Genomic DNA, 20978 nt, shown 5'->3' with positions numbered 1-20978 from the left:
ATTCCTTTGTACAAAAGGATAAAGCAAATGAACTCTTACCAGAAAGACTGCTTGAATGTTAAAGGTGCTTCTTCTAGCTGTGTGTACCAGAAAAAAAAACAATTTTTGTCTTGTGTAGTTGTTGCTGGAAACCATTTGCTGTTTAAATGTTAAGCTCCCTCCAAAAAACAATTGGCTGCCCTGACCTGTGCTTGAGTGATAAGATAATGAAAATGCTTTATTTCATTTACAGACAATGCTAATGAGGAAGAGTTGGAAAAGATCAAGTAAGGTAATGCTTAGCATGTGATCTTTCAGCTTTTCTCATTGAGAAGAACTATCAGCTGCATTCCCAGGCTCTCTCATACCTCTTCAAACTACACCTCAGAATTTCATCACCCTTCACTTTTTTCTTTTTTTCCCCATGAACTTTAAGCCAATCATGTGATGCTTTTTCAGTAAATAGAAGTCACTCTGATCAATCACATCCAAACCATCCTCTTGCTAATCTTGGGTCACTTTTGAGCATCATTCTCAGCATCTGGTTTCTGTTCTGGGCACCACAGGGTCTAGAAAATGCCTTTGCTCCAGATCAGGTTTAAAATAATGGTGCTAGGGTAGGGACGACTCCAGAGAGGAGGAATATCCATGATATCTACTGTTTTCTTTCACTGAAAACCAAGTCTGAGGTTTTCTAAACTCAAAAATCCCTTTATTGCTTCATCTTTGAAGTGCATAATGAGATCAGTTTTCTGTCATTGCTTCTCCTCTCACTTCAAGAAATAAATGGCACGTGGGAGCGAGAGGAGTTTATAGTTCTTGTAAGTTACCAAGCCCTGGCTCTTCCTATAACTTGTAAAATATAAAAGATCTATTCTAAGCTTCTAATTTGTTCAGTGGTGGTACCACTTTTGTACACAAATAAATAGCAAGATGAAACCAACTTTTGTATGACTACTCCTTGGAATAAATCTAAAGAATTTTATTTGTAAAGATCATTTTTGCTCAAATTTCTGTTTTACAAAATCGGTACTCCTTTTGAATAGTGACTTATTTTTTTAGACCCTGGAACATAATGATCTTTTTTCTTCCATCTGATTGAATCATGCTATTATTTAAATTTTCCTTTAATTTTGTCACTTTCATTATTGTGAATTAAGAAAATACTTATAGCAACATGATTATTTATGGTAATGTCATAATTTGCTTTAACCAGAATTTCTTACTGTGAAAACTTTCTTCCCGGTTATTGTAGAATTAGCAGCCAAAAGATAATTTGGATCATAAAAAGGTCAGGTCCACCTTAAAAATCACCTTTATCATTTTAATAAAACTAAAAACATTTATTAAGGAAACTTGCTGAATATTTCTCACCTAGTGTTCACTAGGTTTTCTCCTGGCCAAAATAAAATTTCAAAAATCTTAAGGAAATCTTTGCACTGTTCATATTTGTATTACACTTTTTTCTTTGTAATTATACTTCAAAATTAGTATTATATTAAAGATATATATGTTTTAAAATTCATGTAACTTGACTTTCTTCATTCTGTGTCTACATTATACTGTATCTGTGTAAAAACATTGTAATCCATTAATACATAGCAATATCTCTCTTCCAGTTGTAGTTAAGATATAATGCTAGGGCAAGATATTATATAGTTTTGAGTATTAACTAGAAGGAATAATCTATTTCATTCTTCTTTAAATAGTTTATTTAATTAATATTTAAATTTAGTTTTAAGGATAAATTAAGCCAACATAAATACATTATTTTGATCCACAAAAAATAATAAACATCTATTCTTTACTATTTTCGTATCTAAATTTCTTAGAGTTTTTAAGCATTAACAATCCGATTGTACATTCAAACTGGTATATTTTCTAGCTTGACACTGATGATACAGAACTTCCTGTATCTAACTGCACTCATTGGGGTACTTGGTAGATTATTTTTAGTGTATATAATAATATAGCTTTGGGGTTTTTAGCCTGAGGGATTTTCAGTTTTATAAAATTTAATAGGGACAGTGAATGCTGAGTAGAAGAAAATCATTTGTTTTTTTTTCCTATGAGAACATACTGAATACCTGATAATTCATTCAAATTGTCACTGTCCCTTAAAATATGTGCCATAGTCATCTTAGTGTTACAAGAGCAGAGTGTTAAATTGAAAATCCAGGAAAAGTGTGAAATTTCAGTTACCACCTCTTCCGCTCTCCTTAACACACGAGGCGACTGCTTCCCCCAGTTCTTTCCTCCGGGCATGGAAGGAGCAAGGATGATGTTCAAGTAAAGTCCTTCCTGAGAAACGAGGGGACAAATGACTGTACTGTGTTGTTGTTATGTGTGCTACCGTGTTGTGGAAATGCATCCCTTTTCTAAGGATTTCAGTGTTTTCCCTGTAAAGATTCCTGTGTAAGTAAAGATTTTTCCTCCTTAATTTTTGGAAAGAGGATCTAATTTATTTGGATGACTCTTGAATACAGGTATTTTTACATGTGATATAACTGTACTCAAATTCAAAGGTGAATTTTTCATATAAACAGGTCATTTTCTTCTTTGGAATCTTGGTTTATGGGACTGAGGTCTGCTTTTATAGACAGGGTTCAGTCTGTTTTTAAGCCCCCTTGGTGAAGATAAGATCTGAGAATTATACACTTTGTGGCGAAGACTTACATATAGTCAGATAATGTTGTTAGATATTTTCTCCAATATGGAGTTCTCCTTTGCTTATTTTCTTTTTATTTTCAGAAATGATATAACCATGGAAGCGAGGTGAGGAAGAGCTAAAATGACATTGTTATTTTTTTAATACGCACATCTCCTCAGTGTATACGTTCATCAGCTCAGGGAATTTCTCATTACTTAAATATCTGCTCATTTTCATCGTCTTGCCAATGGCAGATTCTTTCAATAGACATCTCATTATTTGTGAAACTCACACAATGTGGGGCTGTATTTACTAATGAAAGCAAGAGAGGTAAAGAGCCGACTTGAGGACAGAGAATTTGTAATTATAGTTCAGGACAGACTTAGATATTATTTGGAATATATGTATTACCATCTAATAACGAGTAGGGAAAAACTATGCCTAAACTTACCTCCGGAAAGGAAGAGTGGTAAAATATGTGTTATATTTGAACTGTATATTAACCATTAAACAATTATGAATTCCATAGTATTTCCTTTTCTGAGGATAGTAGTATCCTGTAATACACTCCTTCTGGTTTTTCCACAAGGCATACTTTCCACTGTGCACATTTCTAATTCTGCCCACACTAAGCTTTTGTAGGAAAATATTATTTTAAGAAGAAAGGGATCGATAACTCCCTAAACTTGGGCAACTGGATAATTACCCTGGCCAAAGTTTTCTATGTAGGTGACAAGATGCGTTTTGGCAGAGAAATAGTGATGCTTTGAGTTATTGTGATGTTGTATTCTTTAGAAGAAGCTTATCATTGATAATTTATTCTAAGGCTAAATTATCTAACAAGAAAGCTTCATGAGCGCAGAAGAGAAGGTGTATATGAATTTTGTGAATTCATTTTGTGGGGTCAAACAAAAAAATAGAAAATCAATAATGAAATAATTGCCTCCGTCAAATGGCAAGCAGAAATGATTTTATAGTACATTGTGTGTCTGTGTGTGTTTTAACATAGAAGAATACGTTTATCAGTGAGAGTAATAATGAACTTATATGCTTTCAATAAATCACTGTAATTCTATGAGAAATAACCATTGTGATATAAAGATATACACATTGCAAATTCTGTTCTCAACAATAACAGTTTAAAATTGTTTTAAGAAGAGTTCATCCTTTGAATAATATGACTATGATGATGTCTCATTAGCATATCTTGTTACTTGATAGCTTATTTTTTAGTAATATCTTTTTTATAAAGATTTTATTTTAATCACTTAGCATAATTTTAATGAACTATAAAACACTTTATTCACTGGTTGAATGAGGCAATTTATAATAAGACTTTTGGCAAGGATATTGTTAATTTAAACTAGAGAAGACTTTCAACTCTGTAAGTCTGCAGGGCGTAGTTAAACCTGACACCTTGGATGACACATTAAAAATGCATCAGTGAAAACCTCTAAGTGCTTTAATTTAAAAAATGGTAGAGAAACAGATTAACACATTTTTAAGTATCTCACACAGTCAGTCAGACATGGTAGGGAAAAAAAGTCATTATTTAACAATTACCATGTCCTTTTTATAAAGACCTCATATCTGGATAATAAATAGAGGGTGATCTTTAAAAAGTTGCAAAAATGAAAACTTTAATGATTTTTTACTTTCTCAACTGTGAATGACCAAAATGGCTTTTCTTTGGTGTCTCATTTCTAATGATTATGTATATGTCTTTGAAAAAATGAAATGCTGACATGTTTTTGAAGGAAATATAAAATTCTTTTAAAAATTCTTACTCTTCTACTATCTCTACTCCCCAATTTTTCTTATGTGGAATTTCTATTTCAACCTCATAATTAAGACTTCTAAGAGTCTGCAATTCAACAATAAACAAAGGGCAAATTGCATGAACATTTGTATTATAAAGGACTATATTTTAATCTGAATTGATTATACTCCTAAAATTCATAATAAGTTTATTTAAAATAGAGATATCATAATGCCAGTAAATATTAGGTTATCACCTCAAAATACATGGAGCTGCAATTAAATTTTATATTGAGAGGATTTTTTTTCTTGCTATTTCTGGCAATGTTTTCCCAGAGGTATAAAATATCATACATTTTTATGTATTGTAATTCATAACTACAGGGATTTGCTGTAACAAGAGCATTACATTTATTTGACCCCTCATGTTGAATTTTTTAAATGTTGGGAGTCCTTTGGGGAGAATCTGGATGAGCTGGCACAAAGTGAAATGCCAAAATGTAATCTTAAGGAGAAAGTGGATTCCATGACGCCTGTGTGCTCGCTCTAAGATGTTTGATTGTGGGATCATAGATTGGCTTTCACATTGCTTATGTGTGCTACCGAATGAGCTTTCTGGACCCTTTCTGGACTGATCAAAAAGAGGGAACTGACATAGCTTGACTCCAGGATGATGAAGTTTCGTTCACAGATTACATGGCCTTTTAACTCAAAGATTCATGTGTGAACATATAATGTATATCATCTAACATGTATATGTTAGATACAGATAGATGTGTGTATGTGTGTGTGTGTATGTAGAGTGTGACTGGGAGGAGATTTATTGCTTTTAAAGCCCCCAAAATGTCTACAATGAAATTAAATCATAATTTTTTAAGGACTGGTTGACAAGCCCTGGCTGACAATGCATGTATTTATATAGATATGTATATGTTGTATACATATATATATATATATATATATATATATACACACACAAACACATGTATGAGAAAGACTCCAGGTAAAATTTCTAAAAAGAATAAAAGACAAAGCAGTACCAAGCTTCCGCTATGGAACAGGTCCTCTGGGGAGCTGACATTGCCTCTTTCCCTTCAACAATGGGCATTACAGAGGGATTATATTTATGTTTAATGAGGATAAATGATATGAACATCTATTTGAAGAAGCAAGAAAAGAGGGTTTCAGTGTGCGCTCTGCTTACTTCACATTCCTGCACTCACTGACATGTCGACGGGCTGAGTCAACTTGATGGAGGCATCTGAGAATCACAGCTTTGGTAGCTAGGTTGCAGTGTGACTAGGAAAGTCTATGGAAATTATTTACTTATGCACTTACTCGTTTCTCACGTCTTAAATGCCCGAGGAAGTGGGCAAGGAGGTAAGAGGAAATTATGCACCTATAAAAACATGCTGTGTAATAATAATGCTACCTGACTTGACTGTTACATCGGAATCTCATACTTCAAAACTTCCAATCTACTGTGAATGTTTTGAGTATCATAGACTTACTGAACTAAAATAACATGCAATGTGTATAAAAGCCTCTACAATTTAAGGCCAATAAAAGATATCACTTTTAATGAGTTCAGTGGCTATTCTTGCTTGTCTGATGGCAAACTCATTAAATCTTTCTATGATTTATCTTATATAGAGATAAATAGAAATATTTATATATACTTGTATACATATAAATATTTTACTATTTAACATTTAATATATATAAATAGTTTCATACTTTGATATGAAGCATCATCATATTCATTTGTTGGGGGAAAATTGAGCATTTAGTTTTATTTCTCTGAGAAAAAGAATCCATCTTCTAGATTGTTTAAATTAAAATCTCATTAACTTTTAGATTAATAATAGAATTTTTTATCTTTGAGGAGAAACTTTCTTAGTATGCATTGGGTTTTTTGGAGGCAAAAAAAGTAGATTTAAAAAAGATATTACCAATGGATCTTGCTTCTTTAATAAATTCAAAAACTCAACAGAAATAGTTCAACAGTTCATCATTCAGAATAACTTCAATAACTTTCCTTTTATCTGCTTGACACCTATGGTTTTTGTTCTGTTTCCTTTTGTTGTTATTTTATAATTTTAGCATTTTTAAAGTGGAACTTTCCTTCACTTACTAAAGTCTTGTCTTGGCAGAGACTGAAGTGTAACTAAATATCTATAATTAAGATTTAAGACAAGTCTTCTCTGGAATTCATAACGAGTTTATTCCAGTTTTCCTGCCCTCCGCAATAAAATCACCACTTTCTGTTTATTATCATAAAACAGGTGTTTCATTATTATTGTTTTTTGTTGTTATTATTATTAGAAATTCTAGTGAAAAGAAGGTCTTGGCTAATCTACTGTTAATTTTATATTCATCAGAGCTATAAGCGGTGTAAGGGTCCACAGGAAAATTAACTTGTTTTATTTGAAATAAAGACCTAAATTTACATGAGAATGTAGGTTGTAAAATCAAATATAAATTTTAGGTGGTTAATAATGACAGAAGTAATTAAACATGACATAAAAAGCACAGCCCGGGGACTTCAGTGGATCCAAATGTGATGAGTATATTGTTTCTCAAATTTTAACAGAGAAACCTAAGTTCTCAACCATAAAAATCCCTCCCTACCCAACTCATCAATCTCATTTTGCTCTTTTCATACTAATCACATAATTAGGTCATTGTCCCTGACGTTCATCTGGGGAAGAACGGAGAGTAGGAATTGGTGCAGTTTCAGTATTAGGTCACCTTAGACCACTTAGGCGGAAAATTCCCTCATAGCTCAGTTGGTAAAGAATCTGCCTGCAATGCAGGAGACCCTGGTTCAATTCCTGGGTTGGGAAGATCTGCTGGAGAAGGGATAGGCTACCCACTCCAGTATACTTGGGCTTCCCTTGCGGTTCAGCTGGTAAAAATCCGCCTAAGTGCTTCCCTGGTGGCTCAGTTGGTAAAGAATCTGCCTGCAATACAGGAGACTCACGTTCCATCTCTGTGTTGGGAAGATCCCCTGAAGGGAATGGTTACTCACTCCAGTAGTCTTGCCTGGAGAATCCCATGGACAGAGGAGCCTGGTGGGCCACAGTCCATAGGGTCACAAAGAGTCAGACACGACTGAGGGACTAACACTAGACCACCTAAACTTTAAATGAAGTAACAAGGTTTTTAAGTGCTAAATGGTTGTCTTAGTTGCTGTGACTGTTGAGTCTAGAGCCAAGACTTTCACATTGATTTAAGTCACCTTAACACATTTTGCATTAAGAAAAAACTCACTGTTAGCTGAATAACTTGTTATTGACTCTGGAGAAATGATTTTTGTCCGGAGCTTCAAGAAATAATTTCTTTAATATGATATTTGAAAATTTATCCACATTTTGTTTAGCATGCTGCTTAATTAAAAGAGAGTTGGGAATCAAGGGAAAAAAAGAACTGGCAGTAGAATAGGAAAATATGCTTCTTTTCCAGAAGCTACAATAAGGATTTTTTTGAGTTAAACAATAGAATAGCATCAAAGAAGACTGCAGTCATTTCATCTAAGGTTTGTGCTCCAATGTTCAACTATAAGTGTATCTTGTAAGGACTTTTCTAGAAACTGATATGACAGTTTACTAAATGTGGCAGTTGAGAACCAGTGCTATAAATGTAAATAATGTGTAACTCTGCACAAGTACAAGTGAAGTTGCTCAGTCGTGTAACTCTGTAGTGATGGTCAAACCATGTCTTAAACTCATGACTATTTCCTGATGACCTCTCAATTACTATGCTACCTGACCAAACCAGGTACAAGTAACTTAGGGAAATGTAATTGGTTTCATTAAGAAATAGAGTTCATGTAAAAAGCACAGGTAGAGTGCATAGATGATCTCTGATACAATTCTAGTTAAACTTAAATTATTTCAGATTGCTGCACACCTTAAAGTATGTTGGTTCATTATTGCTTTCTGACATAATTTCTTGGAAGGATCACTTTGAAAGGAATATATATTCTTGAGCAAATGGAATTCCAAGTGACTGATGGTCGATCAAATATTTATTGAGCACCTTCTATGCATAATCAGGTATCATGTGAGGTCCTAGGCCCTACCATCTTAGGTAATCATGCTAACATAAAATTGTGGAATAATCAAATAAATTACAGAACGGCTTTCTCTACGTCAGTGTCAAAGGTTGATGCTTTCCCATAATGTCATCAGTTTCCCATAATTTTACTATAACTGTCACCCAGAGACAGGATGCCAAACATCAAAGTTTAAAGGATGCGTGCAAGTTAGATGGTCTCTTTAAAAGTGAGGAATTGTGTTCTTGATTTCCTAAAGTCAAAATTGGTTTCATTTTATAAAAGCCTGATAATTCAGCTATAAAATGTCCAATATGAATCCGTTGCTTTGTTTCCAGCTAAATAGTCATCTTTCATAGTATTCATTTATTTTTAAAATCATTTTAGGGAAGTTCCAATTAACTAAGTAATTTATATTATATATACTAAATGTTACATTGTAAAACTATGAAAGTTTTAGTAAGGAATTAAGACAAATTTGACTAGGTACATGTTTATAAATAAGATTTGTGTTATTGTTATTTTAAAATGCTCTGGCAGTTTGTGACATTAAATTATCTTGTTAAAAGGAACAGATAGTATCGGATTTATTTCTGAATTTTAAAATATGTTTAAACAGTTCTACTTTCTAAAATAAAATGTTAGACTCAGATACATTAATAAACTACTAATAAAGAGGTAAGTAGATTCTTTTAAAATTACAAAAGTAATCCTTTCTAAGCTTTACTACCATTGGATTAGATACGAGCAAGACAGTTTAATTAAAATTTTTAAAATGTGATTTATTCAAAAGAGGAAAACTTACAGTTCATAAACATCCAAAGTGTCTTTAGGATATATCATTTTAAGGTTTTTACTTGTCTGAATTTTGATGAGTTAATCAAGTATGCTCAAAACATCTCAAAATTTAGCTAAATATTTGTTTATTTTTAGGAACTCTCAGAAAATGAAGTGCTTGGATCTTATTTCTCTGTGAAGTCTTTCTTTTGGAGGGTAACGTCTAAATCCTTTATATTAGTATTCTTGACTTTTGGTTCTGATTATAGTAATTTGGAAGTTCAATGTGAATTAAGAAATTCACTTTCTAAAATAGACTATTGTAAAGAGACATGTATTCATTTGCCTTTTTTATTAACTCTTATTCTGTCATTTAGGTGGCTCTCTTATTCTTCACTTGTAAAAACTAAGAGCTTCATATGTTTAACATATTGCTTTGAAGTCAATGGGGGCCCAACTTTATCCCAAATTCTTAAAAATTAGAGGCCCACAGATCTTTCAGGAATATGTGGCATTGTCTAGAGAGTTGATAAAGATGCTTTTCCCCTTCTTAAAAAATCTTCCATCTATTTGGGGGAAATCTATTACAGTGATCTTGTACTATATACATACTAGATAATGAGTCTTCTTTCTTTGGAAAGAAAACCCTATGAATTAGAAAACAGCAACTCTGCTTTTGATTTAAATTAATAAATTCCACGAAGAATTTTTTTTAATGCTGTTGCCATTTAACATTATTTACGCTTTCATGACTTAAACATAATGAGCTCTGTCATCCTTTTTCTCTGTTATAATTCTGCATTGTACAAGGCACGGCTTATTACTAATGCACTTACGGCTTCAAGAGTTTCCCTCTTGGAAAATTCATACTTGGTATGTGATTACCTAGCAATAGATATTGCAGTGAAAATGCTACTCTTGCAGGACTTTGCCTTTTTCTTTTCTTGGTTCTTAAACCTGCTCATGACTGAAAGCTGCGTTTCTCCTTTCACAGTTTTAAGATTTGTTGCTGTGTCTCTGTGAAGCAGATGGGCAGGTCCTAGATTAAGTCATACAGTGACTTGACCAATGAGCAAGTAAAACCAATACCTGTTTATCTTCTACCTCCTCCCCACACACTTCTTTTTTCAGTCTTGTATTTGCATGAGCTTATTTTAATTATTATAGCTTCTTCATTTCCTTTCAGTCTACTGATGACTGCCTTCACTGATGTTATTCTGTATTGCTGGCAAAATAATAATGTTTCCTCTTATATGTTCATGCATTATCCATGAAGACACAGAGTGACTGTTTTTAGAATTACCCCATTACCTTAAATGGAAAATAGCTTTCGGCAAATTTTGTTTTCTCCTTTTTCCTAAGACCCACAGTTATGGTGAATTCATACAGTTATACCTTTGCCAAGAAAACAGAATTCAGGGTTGTTCAGTGTTCTGCATGCAGCAGATATACAGAATGATCATTAGGAAGACTTGCCCCAGGACCAACTCTGTAAGCACTGCTTTCTCCAGGTTTCCCTTTCAAATGACTTTCTCAGCATCTTGTTTTCACTTTCTACTTCCAAATTAGCCTTCTACTTATCAGTACTTTCCATTTGGTTGTATCCATCTCTAAGTATTCTTCATTAACCTTTCTCATCTCTTAATCTGTCTGATTTTAGAATATCAAATATGCAAATTTAAAAGATAACTTTTTAATATCTGCAGTACAGTGATCTACTGTCTTTTTTCTGAGCATACACTGAACTACAAACAAACGGAGTCATAAAAGCAGAACCTTTAGGGGTCATTTATGTTAACAGTGAGCAAACTAAGGCCCAGAGACATGGTGCCATTGCCCTGAAGTGCCTAAATGGTATGATCAGGACAAATATTTCTCTCCTTCTGAATGTCAGAGAAATAAATGTTTTGGTGAAGACTTAAAGCAGCAGAGTTCTTTTGGGGCTGATGAATAGAGATTCAGCACATAAACAGAGCTGCCCCTTGGTTAATCTCCACTGACAGCCTTTCAAACTATTCTTGCGTTATGTGACCCTTCTTCTATGCAGATCCTTGATCCACGAAGGGATGGATGTGTTTGAGGGCTATGATGTTGCTGTGTTTGAGGTTCCATTTTACAAAATCAGTGACCAAGTCTGCTTTGAGTGAGTGTGATCTTTCATATTCTCATTCAAAGATCACTCTTATAACTGACCTCATTGCTCTTTGTGCAAGCAATGTTTGTATTCTGATGAACTTTTGGAAGAGATGAGTATGAAAAAGAGGTTTGCCATATTTTCAGACATGCAGGAATCCTAAACAGCTCAGATAAAATCTTATATGAGGAGTGTATGTGTGCTTTGGGAGTTAAAAAGAAAGTGATATGAAAAAAATTGTCAGCTTATTTATTATGTAAGGATTAATACTTTGTCCAGGAGATGGTACCTGAATTACACTGAGTGAAGCTGAATCCTGGTGAGAACTGGCTCAACAATGTCATAGCTACTTGCTATATCTTAATTTCCTTGAGAGCAGAATAATGGAGAGAAAATAGTGAAGTGATATGGGGATATTCTAATTTTTCCAAACGCCTGTCATTTATAATTTATCAAAACGTGGTATCTGAGCACACAAAACATTAAGCAATGGGTATGGCAATTACCAAGTTTCTCATGAAAAGAATAAAAATATGTGAAACCAATTGGATTGCTCTAAGTCAGGATTTCATTAAAGACATTTAACTTCCCATTAAAGGATGGTAATTCAGTGAAGTTCTTTCAAATATTTAGTACATTTAAGTTTCTTTCCAGTTATTTCCACTGACTAGACATTTAGATTCTGATGACTGAGAGCTAATTGAACAATCCATCTTATCAGAGTATTACAGTGAATTAAAGAGAGATTTTAATATTGTTTAAATGGAGAAGGCTGGGCTATGCCAAGATGCCTCATATAAAAAAATGGTGAAATGGATCATAATATGAAATGAGTAAAAAAAAGTGCATAGAATACAGAACAATTCAGAGTTAGTCAGAGAGCTAAATGTAGGGTCAAACAAGAGTTTGGTTGAAGGAAAACCCTGCAGACCAAGGAGAAGTCGTATTGAGGTATTTGCTTTGTAAAACAAGAATGTGATCCTGTGCAAAAGTGCTTACATCCTGAACAACTCAATATATGACATACCCAGGAAAAGTTCAGGTATTATTTCTATCAATAGGTATGATAATAATAAGGGCCTCAGGAAAAAAATGAACTTTTAGTTAAAAACCTCAAAAAACTGTCTCTCTAAATCAAATATAAGACTCATTATTTCTTTCCCATACCACTGAAAAGAAATTTATAGATTACTTTAGCAAACCTACAAGGTTACAACTTACATGATGCTTCTATTTGTATATATTTTGAGCAAACACAGTAAAAGCTTAAGATCATTTTTTGGGGCAGGGGGGCACAGTTAAGTTTAGAGAGGGTAGTTAAAACATCGGAAGTAAACAGAAATACCTTCCCAACAGCATAAGTTGAATCAAGAAGCAATAGACATAGGAAGGAAAGTTTAAGGATAAAAACCAATGAATCTCTCTAAGGATTATAGCACCAGTGAATCATCTTCTAAGAAAAAAAGGGATCGAAGCTTTATTATTAGATGAGACACTTCAGACCAGACTGGACAAAGCACTGGGAGGGTTTTCTGTAAAGGCAATCCTGCTTTGAGAGGGTGGATGGACCGTAGAACAAATCCACTTGTTGGGCTTCATCATCCAGGTGCAATTCACTGGAATAAACTCAGCAGGCAAAGGGAAAGATAGAAAGTGCCTGTGCCTGGGGTGAGCTCATAATTGCTCCACGCTCCAAGCTTTGCAGCACAAAACAGTCATTCCAGGCTGTCATTATCTCTTCTTTGTAGTATCTTGTGGATCATTTGATTAAATAAAGTCATGTGCACCTCTGTGCTGAAAATAGAGGCAAGGGCTGTCTCCACACACAACCATTGTAAGGACACAAGCTATGTCTTTCACTCCAGTTTCATAGTGTCTGGGTCTCATTTAGAAAGATTAGGTTTCACAAAGGTTAAAAAAAAAAAAATCCAGGATAACCAAAGCCAAGGATTATTTGCACACAACAGGGAGCAGGTTGGTACAACTGAGTGTCCCTTTAGCCACATGTTAAGTCTAACTAGACTTATTTTGGTTTGGTTCTCTGTTTTAATCAGGATCTAGAATAATAGGAATTTATTATTAGTGATCCAATTTTTTAAGGAACAGATTTAGTAAACTTTATTCATGAAAATTAGAATTTAGAGATAGTCTTAATTTATATGCAAAACTCTACAACTTCACTGCCTTTTTAATGAGGCTATAATTTGTGATGGAGTGCAGCTAACTCTCCACTGCTTTTACTTAACATATGCTAGAGGTATCACCTCTTGAAATTTTTTTCTTTATTTAAGCCCTCGATTAGCCCTTCTTAATAACCTATACCCAAGGATGTATTTCATCTAAATATAAGTCAAAGTGTTTCAATAAATCCTATACAAACTAAATGCATTTTTGTGTTGAACTTATTAGACTCTGTCCAAAAATTGAGATGTAGTGGGAAAAATAAAAAATTAATTATCGGCAATTCCAAATTAAAATCTCTGCTTTGCCAATCTTTAGTCATTTGGCATTAGGTAGGGTATTTATCCGGAGAAGGCAATGGCGCCCCACTCCAGTACTCTTGCCTGGAAACTCCCTTGGACGGAGGAGCCTGGTAGCCTGCAGTCCATGAAGTCGTGAAGAGTCGGACACAACTGAGTGACTTCACTTTCACTTTTCAATTTCATGCGTTGGAAATGGCAACCCACTCCAGTATTCTTGCCTGGTAGGCTGTCGTTTATGGGGTCACACAGAGTCGGACATGACTAAAGCGACTTACCAGCAGCAGCAGCAGCAGGGTATTTATCTTCTCTATTCCTCAGTTTCTGTACCTTAAAAATACTTGTCGTGAAAAACACTAGATTGTGAAAACTCCAGCACTTAATAGCTGCTCAACACATCTTGATTTCTTTTTGTGAACTAACCTAATTCAGTCCTCCTTGTTGATATTAGTAAAGCTGATGACTCTCATCATAATACTATCCAGCTGCTCTAGAATTCATTTAACAGAAACTTTTAGCTCCGCCATGATAATTTCTTTCCATTTTTTCTTGTTTAGCTCTATCTTTTCTATCCACCTCTCGTTGGAATTGGTCTTGGTAGTGAAGGGAACTTTGGGTTTGTTTTTTTTAGCAGCAAAGACAGCAAAACAAGTGTTACGTGGGGCAAAATTTCTCTTACTTTAGAATTATCTCTTTAAATATTAAAAGAGATTCACACGTGGGATGCAGTTACTGTGATCATAGTTATTGTGTGTCCATGCAACATTTATTCTCCTGGAAGTTTATCACCATTTTGACATTGGAAAAAGTCTCCAAAAATTTGAGGCCAACAGACTTGGGGAAATTATTTTTTCTATGACTTCTCCTGCTCTACTTCTTTTCTCTGCTATACCTGTCAACAAAACCCTGAAACCACTCAAGCGGGATCTATCACCATATAATCTGTCCTTTATTTCCTTGACCATTACAGCGTAATGTTACTAAGGAAAATGGTGGCTGGAAACTATTGTTGCCTTGGCATTTGTCTTCATTGTGCTAGGAGACATTTTCTGACCGTGACTTCAGATGCAAATACATATTTCTTTCAAATAATTTTTTGCTGGAGTGATGCTAAACTCTGACTGACATGAGGTGTTGAGAGTTGCCCAAGGATTTCCCCTGTGGCTCTGATCATTCATTTCCATCCCAGACATGTGGCAGGCCTGCTCTTCCTGTCCTGGGCTTCTGCAAAGCAGAGCTTCAGAGTGCTCATTACCAAAATGCACAAGTAAGTTCAACCAGTTTGTTTATTTTCTTCTTTTCTTCTGAGCTTGCATGAGCTGTGAACTCTCATGGCTGACTTACTCTTCTAAAACCATCCCCTATCCTAACATCTTTTATGTGTATGAAAAGGGGTTGAAATCTTGAATTCGTTTTCAAGGCATAATGTACATAAACTAATACTCTGTTTAAATAAAAAATAAACTAATACTCTGTTTAAATGCCAGCTCGCTAATTCAAAAGGCTTACTTACATGTCATTGACTAATTACTTTAGACTTTGAAATTTACATTGTCACCTGGTATCTTGATATTCTTTATTAAATATGAACTTGGATGGATATTCCTTATAAGAATGGATCTCCAACTTCATTGTACAGAAGAATCACATGGTGCGTATGTAGGAGAAACACATGAAGCGCTGCCCAAAAGAACTGAATCACATCCAGGAGGTGGGGCTGGTGATTTCAACAAATTGCCCACAAAAACTTTGGCATTACTGCTTTAAAGGTTCAAAGAGTACGTCTTCCTTTTATGGAACTGGTGCTTTGCTTCGAAGCTGGGTTGGTTTTCCTTTTTATTCTTCCTTCCTTTTTGCTTTCCCTCCTCTAACTGAGTCCTATTTCAATAAGGATGTAGTTGAAAACATTAGCTTAGATGATAAGAACCCACTGTAATATGTTGGTTTTACTGAGAGGTTTCTTAGATATATTTAACATTCCTTGTCCTTTAGGTGCTCAATGAGTAATTGTTGGTTGACTGGTTATCAATCATTCAGTTAGTATGTATTATGTAGATATATCCTATTAGAACAATCATTAGCAAAGGAAATAATAAATGAACCATATAATTTCTCAGGGACCTCCCACTTTTCTTTTTAAATGCTCCAAATATCCAGACCAATGTGCTTTCCTAATCAGTGATTTTAGAAGCAGGACTAAAGAAGGACTTTAATTAGCATTTATAGCATCCATGTCAGAGAATGGATGTCTGCAATTATAGTAATGAATAGTAGTTGTTAGAATATAGGAGAATCCCAGTGCACATGTACCTTGGAACTTTTAAAATGGGAGGGGGCTGTTCTCATACTTCAGTGTGCATCAGAACCCCTCCAGTGAGGACCGGTTACACCAGAGCAATGGGCCTCACCCCCAGAGCTGATGGCTCCATTGTTCTGGGAAGGAACTAAGGAATCTGAGTTTCTAACAAGTTCCTGGGTGACACTGATGCCATTGGTCTGTGGACCACACTTGGAGAACTTTGTTGTATGGAAGAAGGAAGCTTAAAACAGAGAAGCAAATGATTCAGAGGCTACCACGGGGAGTATTAAAGCTACTGCTTTTAAAAATTTTGCTTGTTTTAGTTGTAGCTTTCCAGTTGTTCCCCAGTGAACAAAGTTCCCCTGAAACTTTGATGTAAAAAGTCAACAAAACTATCTTAAGTGGATAAAACCTTTGTTTATGGAATGTACTTTTTACCATTCAGGCCCCCAACACACCCCCCTGACCACCCCCATCAGACACACAGAGAGAGGTGCTCTTAGTCCATCAGGGCCTGGTGTACCATCTAGAATCCATAGGTAAGAAAACTGAGGTCCAGAGAGGGAGGAATGTGCCCAAGTCACATAGTCAGAAATTGCTAGGATGATGCAAGTAGCCACTTGTGCTAAGCCCTTGTCTCTTTTCCTACTAGTAGCCTGAGTTTAAATTCTTAAAGAGGTGGGAATACCAGAGCATCTCACCTGCCTCCTGAGAAACCTGTATGCAGGTCAAGAAGCAACAATTAGAACTGGACATGGAACAATGGACTGGTTTGGTATTGGGAAAGGAGTACATCAAGGCTGTATATTGTCACCCTGCTTATTTAACTTCTATGCAGAGTACATCATGAGAAATACCATGCTGGATGAAGCACAAGCTGGAATCAACATTGCCGGGAGAAATATCAGTAACCTCAGATACATAGATGACACCACCCTTATGGCAGAAAGTGAAGAAGAACTAAAGAGCCTCTTGATGAAGGTGAAAGAGTAGAGTGAAAAAGCTGGCTTAAAGCTCAACATTCAAAAAATAAGATCATGACATCCAGTCCCATCACTTTATGGCAAATAGATGTGGAAATAATGGAAACAGTGACAAACTTTATTTTCTTGGGCTCCAAAATCACTACAGATTGTCAATGCAGCCATGAAATTTAAAGACACTTGCTCCTTGGAAGAAAAGCAATGATAAACCTAGATAGCATATTAAAAAGCAGAGACATTTTAATACATGCCAACAAAGTTCTGTATAGTCAAAGCCATGATTTTTCCAGTAATCGTGTATGCATGTGAAAGTTAGACCATAAAGAAGGCTGAGTGCCAAAGAACTGACACTTTTGAACTGTGGTGTTGGAGAAGACTTGTGAGAGTCCCTTGGACTGCAAGGAGATCAAACCAGTCAATCCTAAAGGAAATCAATACTGAATATTCTTTGGAAGGACTAATGCTAAAGCTCCAATACTTTGACCACCTGATGAAAAGAGATGACTCATTGAAAAAGACCCTGTTGCTGGGAAAGACTGAAAGCAGGAGGAGAAGGGGACGACAGAGGATGAGATGGTTGGATGGTATCACTGACTCAATGGACATGAGTTTGAGCAAGCTCCGGGAGATGGTGAAGGAACAGGGAAGCCTGGTGTGCTACAGTCTATGGGGTCACAAAGAGTCAGACATGACTGAGCGACTGAACAACAACAAAGCCTAAGTTTATATCTTCCCTCTTTACCTTGTAATTTTATTTCAAGTTCCTATTATGCAAATATAGGCTAAATATTTACCTGTTGTATGACTCTGTGTGCATAGTCGCTCAGTCAGGCCCAACTCTTGCAACCTCATGGACTGTTGCCCGCCAGGCTCCTTTGTCCGTGGGATTCTCCAGGCAAGGTAACTGGAGTGGGTTGCCATTTCCTGCTCCAGGAAATCTTCCTGACCCAGGAATCAAAGCCGGATCTCCTGCGTTGCAGGCAGACTCTTTACTGACTGAGCTATGAGGGAAGCTCCTTTATGACTATGCAGTTAGTCAAATCACAGCTAAATTACAAAGTCTCTATTTAGAAAATAACCATTTAACAAAATAAATATTGAAAAAAAATCACTTTAAAAATGATATTAGGTTAGTATGTCTTTAGACCTCCCCCCTTTGTTTTTCTTTTAGGTTTTTATACAGGTTGCTTTAATTTGCACATTCATTAGCCCCGTTTTTGTTAAGAAATTGTCTCCCTCCTCTACCCCTTAGCTTCTCAAGTCATTTTGGGAATGTTCCTCCAGGTTATAGAAGCGCATTTGCTAACAACTAGTGGCACTATGGAGAAGGCAATGGCACCCCACTCCAGTACTCTTGCCTGGAAAATCCCATGGAAGGAGGAGCCTGGAAGGCTGCAGTCCATGGGGTCGCTAAGGGTCGGACACGACTGAGTGACTTCACTTTCACTTTTCACTTTCATGCATTGGAGAAGGAAATGGCAACCCACTCCAGTGTTCTTGCCTGGAGAATCCCAGGGACGGGGGAGCCTGGTGGGCTGCCGTCTGTGGGGTCGCACAGAGTCGGACACGACTGAAGTGATTTTGCAGCAGTGGCACTAGGTAAAGCCTCCATGAAGTTCATTCTGTTTTTCTGAAAGCATGATGAATTCTATGGAAAGCATTCCTTTTCATCTTAAAAGATTCATGTTCTCATGTCAAGAGGAGCATGCAAGAAAGTGTTTCAGACATAGTACCATTTAAGAACCTAACTTAACATTGCTAACCAGAGTTGCTTTGTAACCTGGATCGTACCCAACTGTTATTTGACGACCGCAGCATATGACTTGTGCTGCTAGAGTGTGTACAAAATGTCCTAAGAATATCCATCTGCAAGCTGGAACATTGTAAGTATGACTACATGTGCTTATACGGCAGAGAAGTAGAAGGCGATGTCATGTATTAGCCATGTAGGAAAACGTAGACCGGAATGTTGTTTCAAATGTAATCAACTCACCTTAACTGGAGAGCACCAATTATAGTAACTATATATTTAAATCATGATTACTTTTAAACGTTGCGGAGAGTCTCTGCCCTAATGACAAATATTGGAAGAAGCTCAGAAATAAAGGTCAGAAATACTGGTTCTAGTCACATATCCATCATTTATTAGGCCAACCACTCTGAGCCTCAAATCCCTCATCAGTAAAATGAAAATAGCAGTACTTGCCTTTCTGCTTCATAGACTCTTAGTGGAAACCAAAGTATATAATGTATATATATGCACTTTCAAATTCTGAAGCTCTATATAAATAAATAGTTTTTAACTGCTTGGTCTTTGCTAAGATAACTGGTTCTTCTTACTTGCCAAAAGTTTGTTTCCTTCTTTGCTACTAATGCTCCTTAACAAAAATTTCAGTCCCCGAGTTGAAAACTTGATTCTTTAGAGTCTGCTGTGGTCTCAGTAGCAGCAGAAATAGATAGATAGATAGATAGGTAGACAGACAGGCAGACAGATACTGAAATCGATTGCTGCACTATATAAAATAAGTAGCATGAAATCATAGAATAAACGAAAACTTGAAGATTATTTGGTGCAGTGAATTCTGAACAATTATTTTAATCTGAGAAATCCTTGGTTCAAAGAAAATCGATGAGGTAACCCTATGGATAAATCAGATGGGAGCAGAGGGGCTTCACTGAGGTGGAGTATGGAGTCCTGTGGAAGGTACAGGTGCTCCATGTAACCTCGATTTCTCTTCAGAACACAGGTGACATTGCTCATGGAGGTGAGGGATGTGTAGGCAAAGCCTTGCATTGATATTAATAAGGCGGAGTTGTTCAAACTTTACTGGTACAATGTGATTTAGAAAGATTTCCATGGAAATGTTCAAATATTAAAAGTATTATCTTTTGAAGAATGTAGTTTTCATTTTCCCAATAAGCATCCTAAAATGCATGACTTTTGATGATAGATAAAAATGGCTATGGCATTGCTGTGGTATAGGAAAAAAGTAAGAATTCAGAGTGAGAGGGGGAATTATAAAAAATAGACTATAACTTTAATGTAGAAGGAATTAGACCAGAAATAGAGATAATCCATAATTTAGTGTAGTACTTTGAGACTGGAAGAAACATTGAATTTCTTCATGAAATGACTATAAGTGAAGAAAATGTGCTTAACAACATGAAAAATATAGCAATTTTTATGAGACTTCTTGGTTTTGAATCCAGATTGAAAAGGTCTTTAATATTTTAGCTACTTTTTCTGGTTTGTTTTATATGCTGTTTAGTTCAAAGAGATTATGTGGCCATTTTTAGATTTGCTGATTTTTAAAAATTTTGAATTTGTCCACTGATTTGAATATTGTCTTAGAATTGAGCAACTGAAAATTATTAAAGAAAGTGTTCAAATACTAAAGTGATAAATAAATCCAGAAACATATACCTGCCAATATAAATCACATAAGTAATTTTAAAATTTTGTAATAAAAGTTTCAGGCATAAGCAAGACATCTTAGGAGGAATATTGAGTTTATTCTGTTCTATTATACCTTAGTTTTTTAGTGAGCTGAAACTCAGTTATTTTCTCTTGTAGAAATAAAAAAGCTTTTAAATTGCTTGAATAGAACTTAAAACTAATCTTAGAACTAAAAACCACCTGTAAAATCCTTTTGTAAGATGAAAAAAATATTTTAAAAATCATTACTGACAATTGCTAGCTGTGTTTATTATGATTTGTAATAATGAAAACTTTGAAGCAGCTGATACAGAAAAAAACTGCCACCAATTAAAAATTACATATCACAGTGTGGGTGAGGCCTTTTATATTTATATATTTGTACATATTTAAACACAAGCATATTTGACACGTGCAAATATTCT

The 20978-nt window shown here is 35.3% G+C and overlaps 1 protein-coding gene across 4 annotated transcripts in view; it reads left to right on the top strand.

Annotated features, from left to right (window-relative positions):
- Window positions 1–20978, top strand: part of MCTP1 (multiple C2 and transmembrane domain containing 1) — a 559548-nt gene that overhangs the window by 325080 nt on the left and 213490 nt on the right. The window contains exons 6-8 of one of the 4 annotated variants that reach the window (XM_068979291.1): window positions 233–271; window positions 9378–9437; window positions 15025–15102. The exons of 1 other annotated variant lie outside the window; for it this stretch is intronic. In XM_068979291.1, coding sequence (XP_068835392.1) covers window positions 233–271; window positions 9378–9437; window positions 15025–15102 — 177 coding nt within the window. The remainder of the gene's footprint in view (window positions 1–232; window positions 272–9377; window positions 9438–15024; window positions 15103–20978) is intronic. 2 more of the 4 variants (XM_068979292.1, XM_068979293.1) reach the window with 2 other exon arrangements.

Source organism: Capricornis sumatraensis, chromosome 9 (genome assembly GCF_032405125.1).
Source record: "Capricornis sumatraensis isolate serow.1 chromosome 9, serow.2, whole genome shotgun sequence".
NCBI classification, from domain to species: domain Eukaryota; kingdom Metazoa; phylum Chordata; class Mammalia; order Artiodactyla; family Bovidae; genus Capricornis; species Capricornis sumatraensis.
Note: the sequence above shows the minus strand (reverse complement) of the source record. Positions and strands in the feature narration are given on the sequence as shown.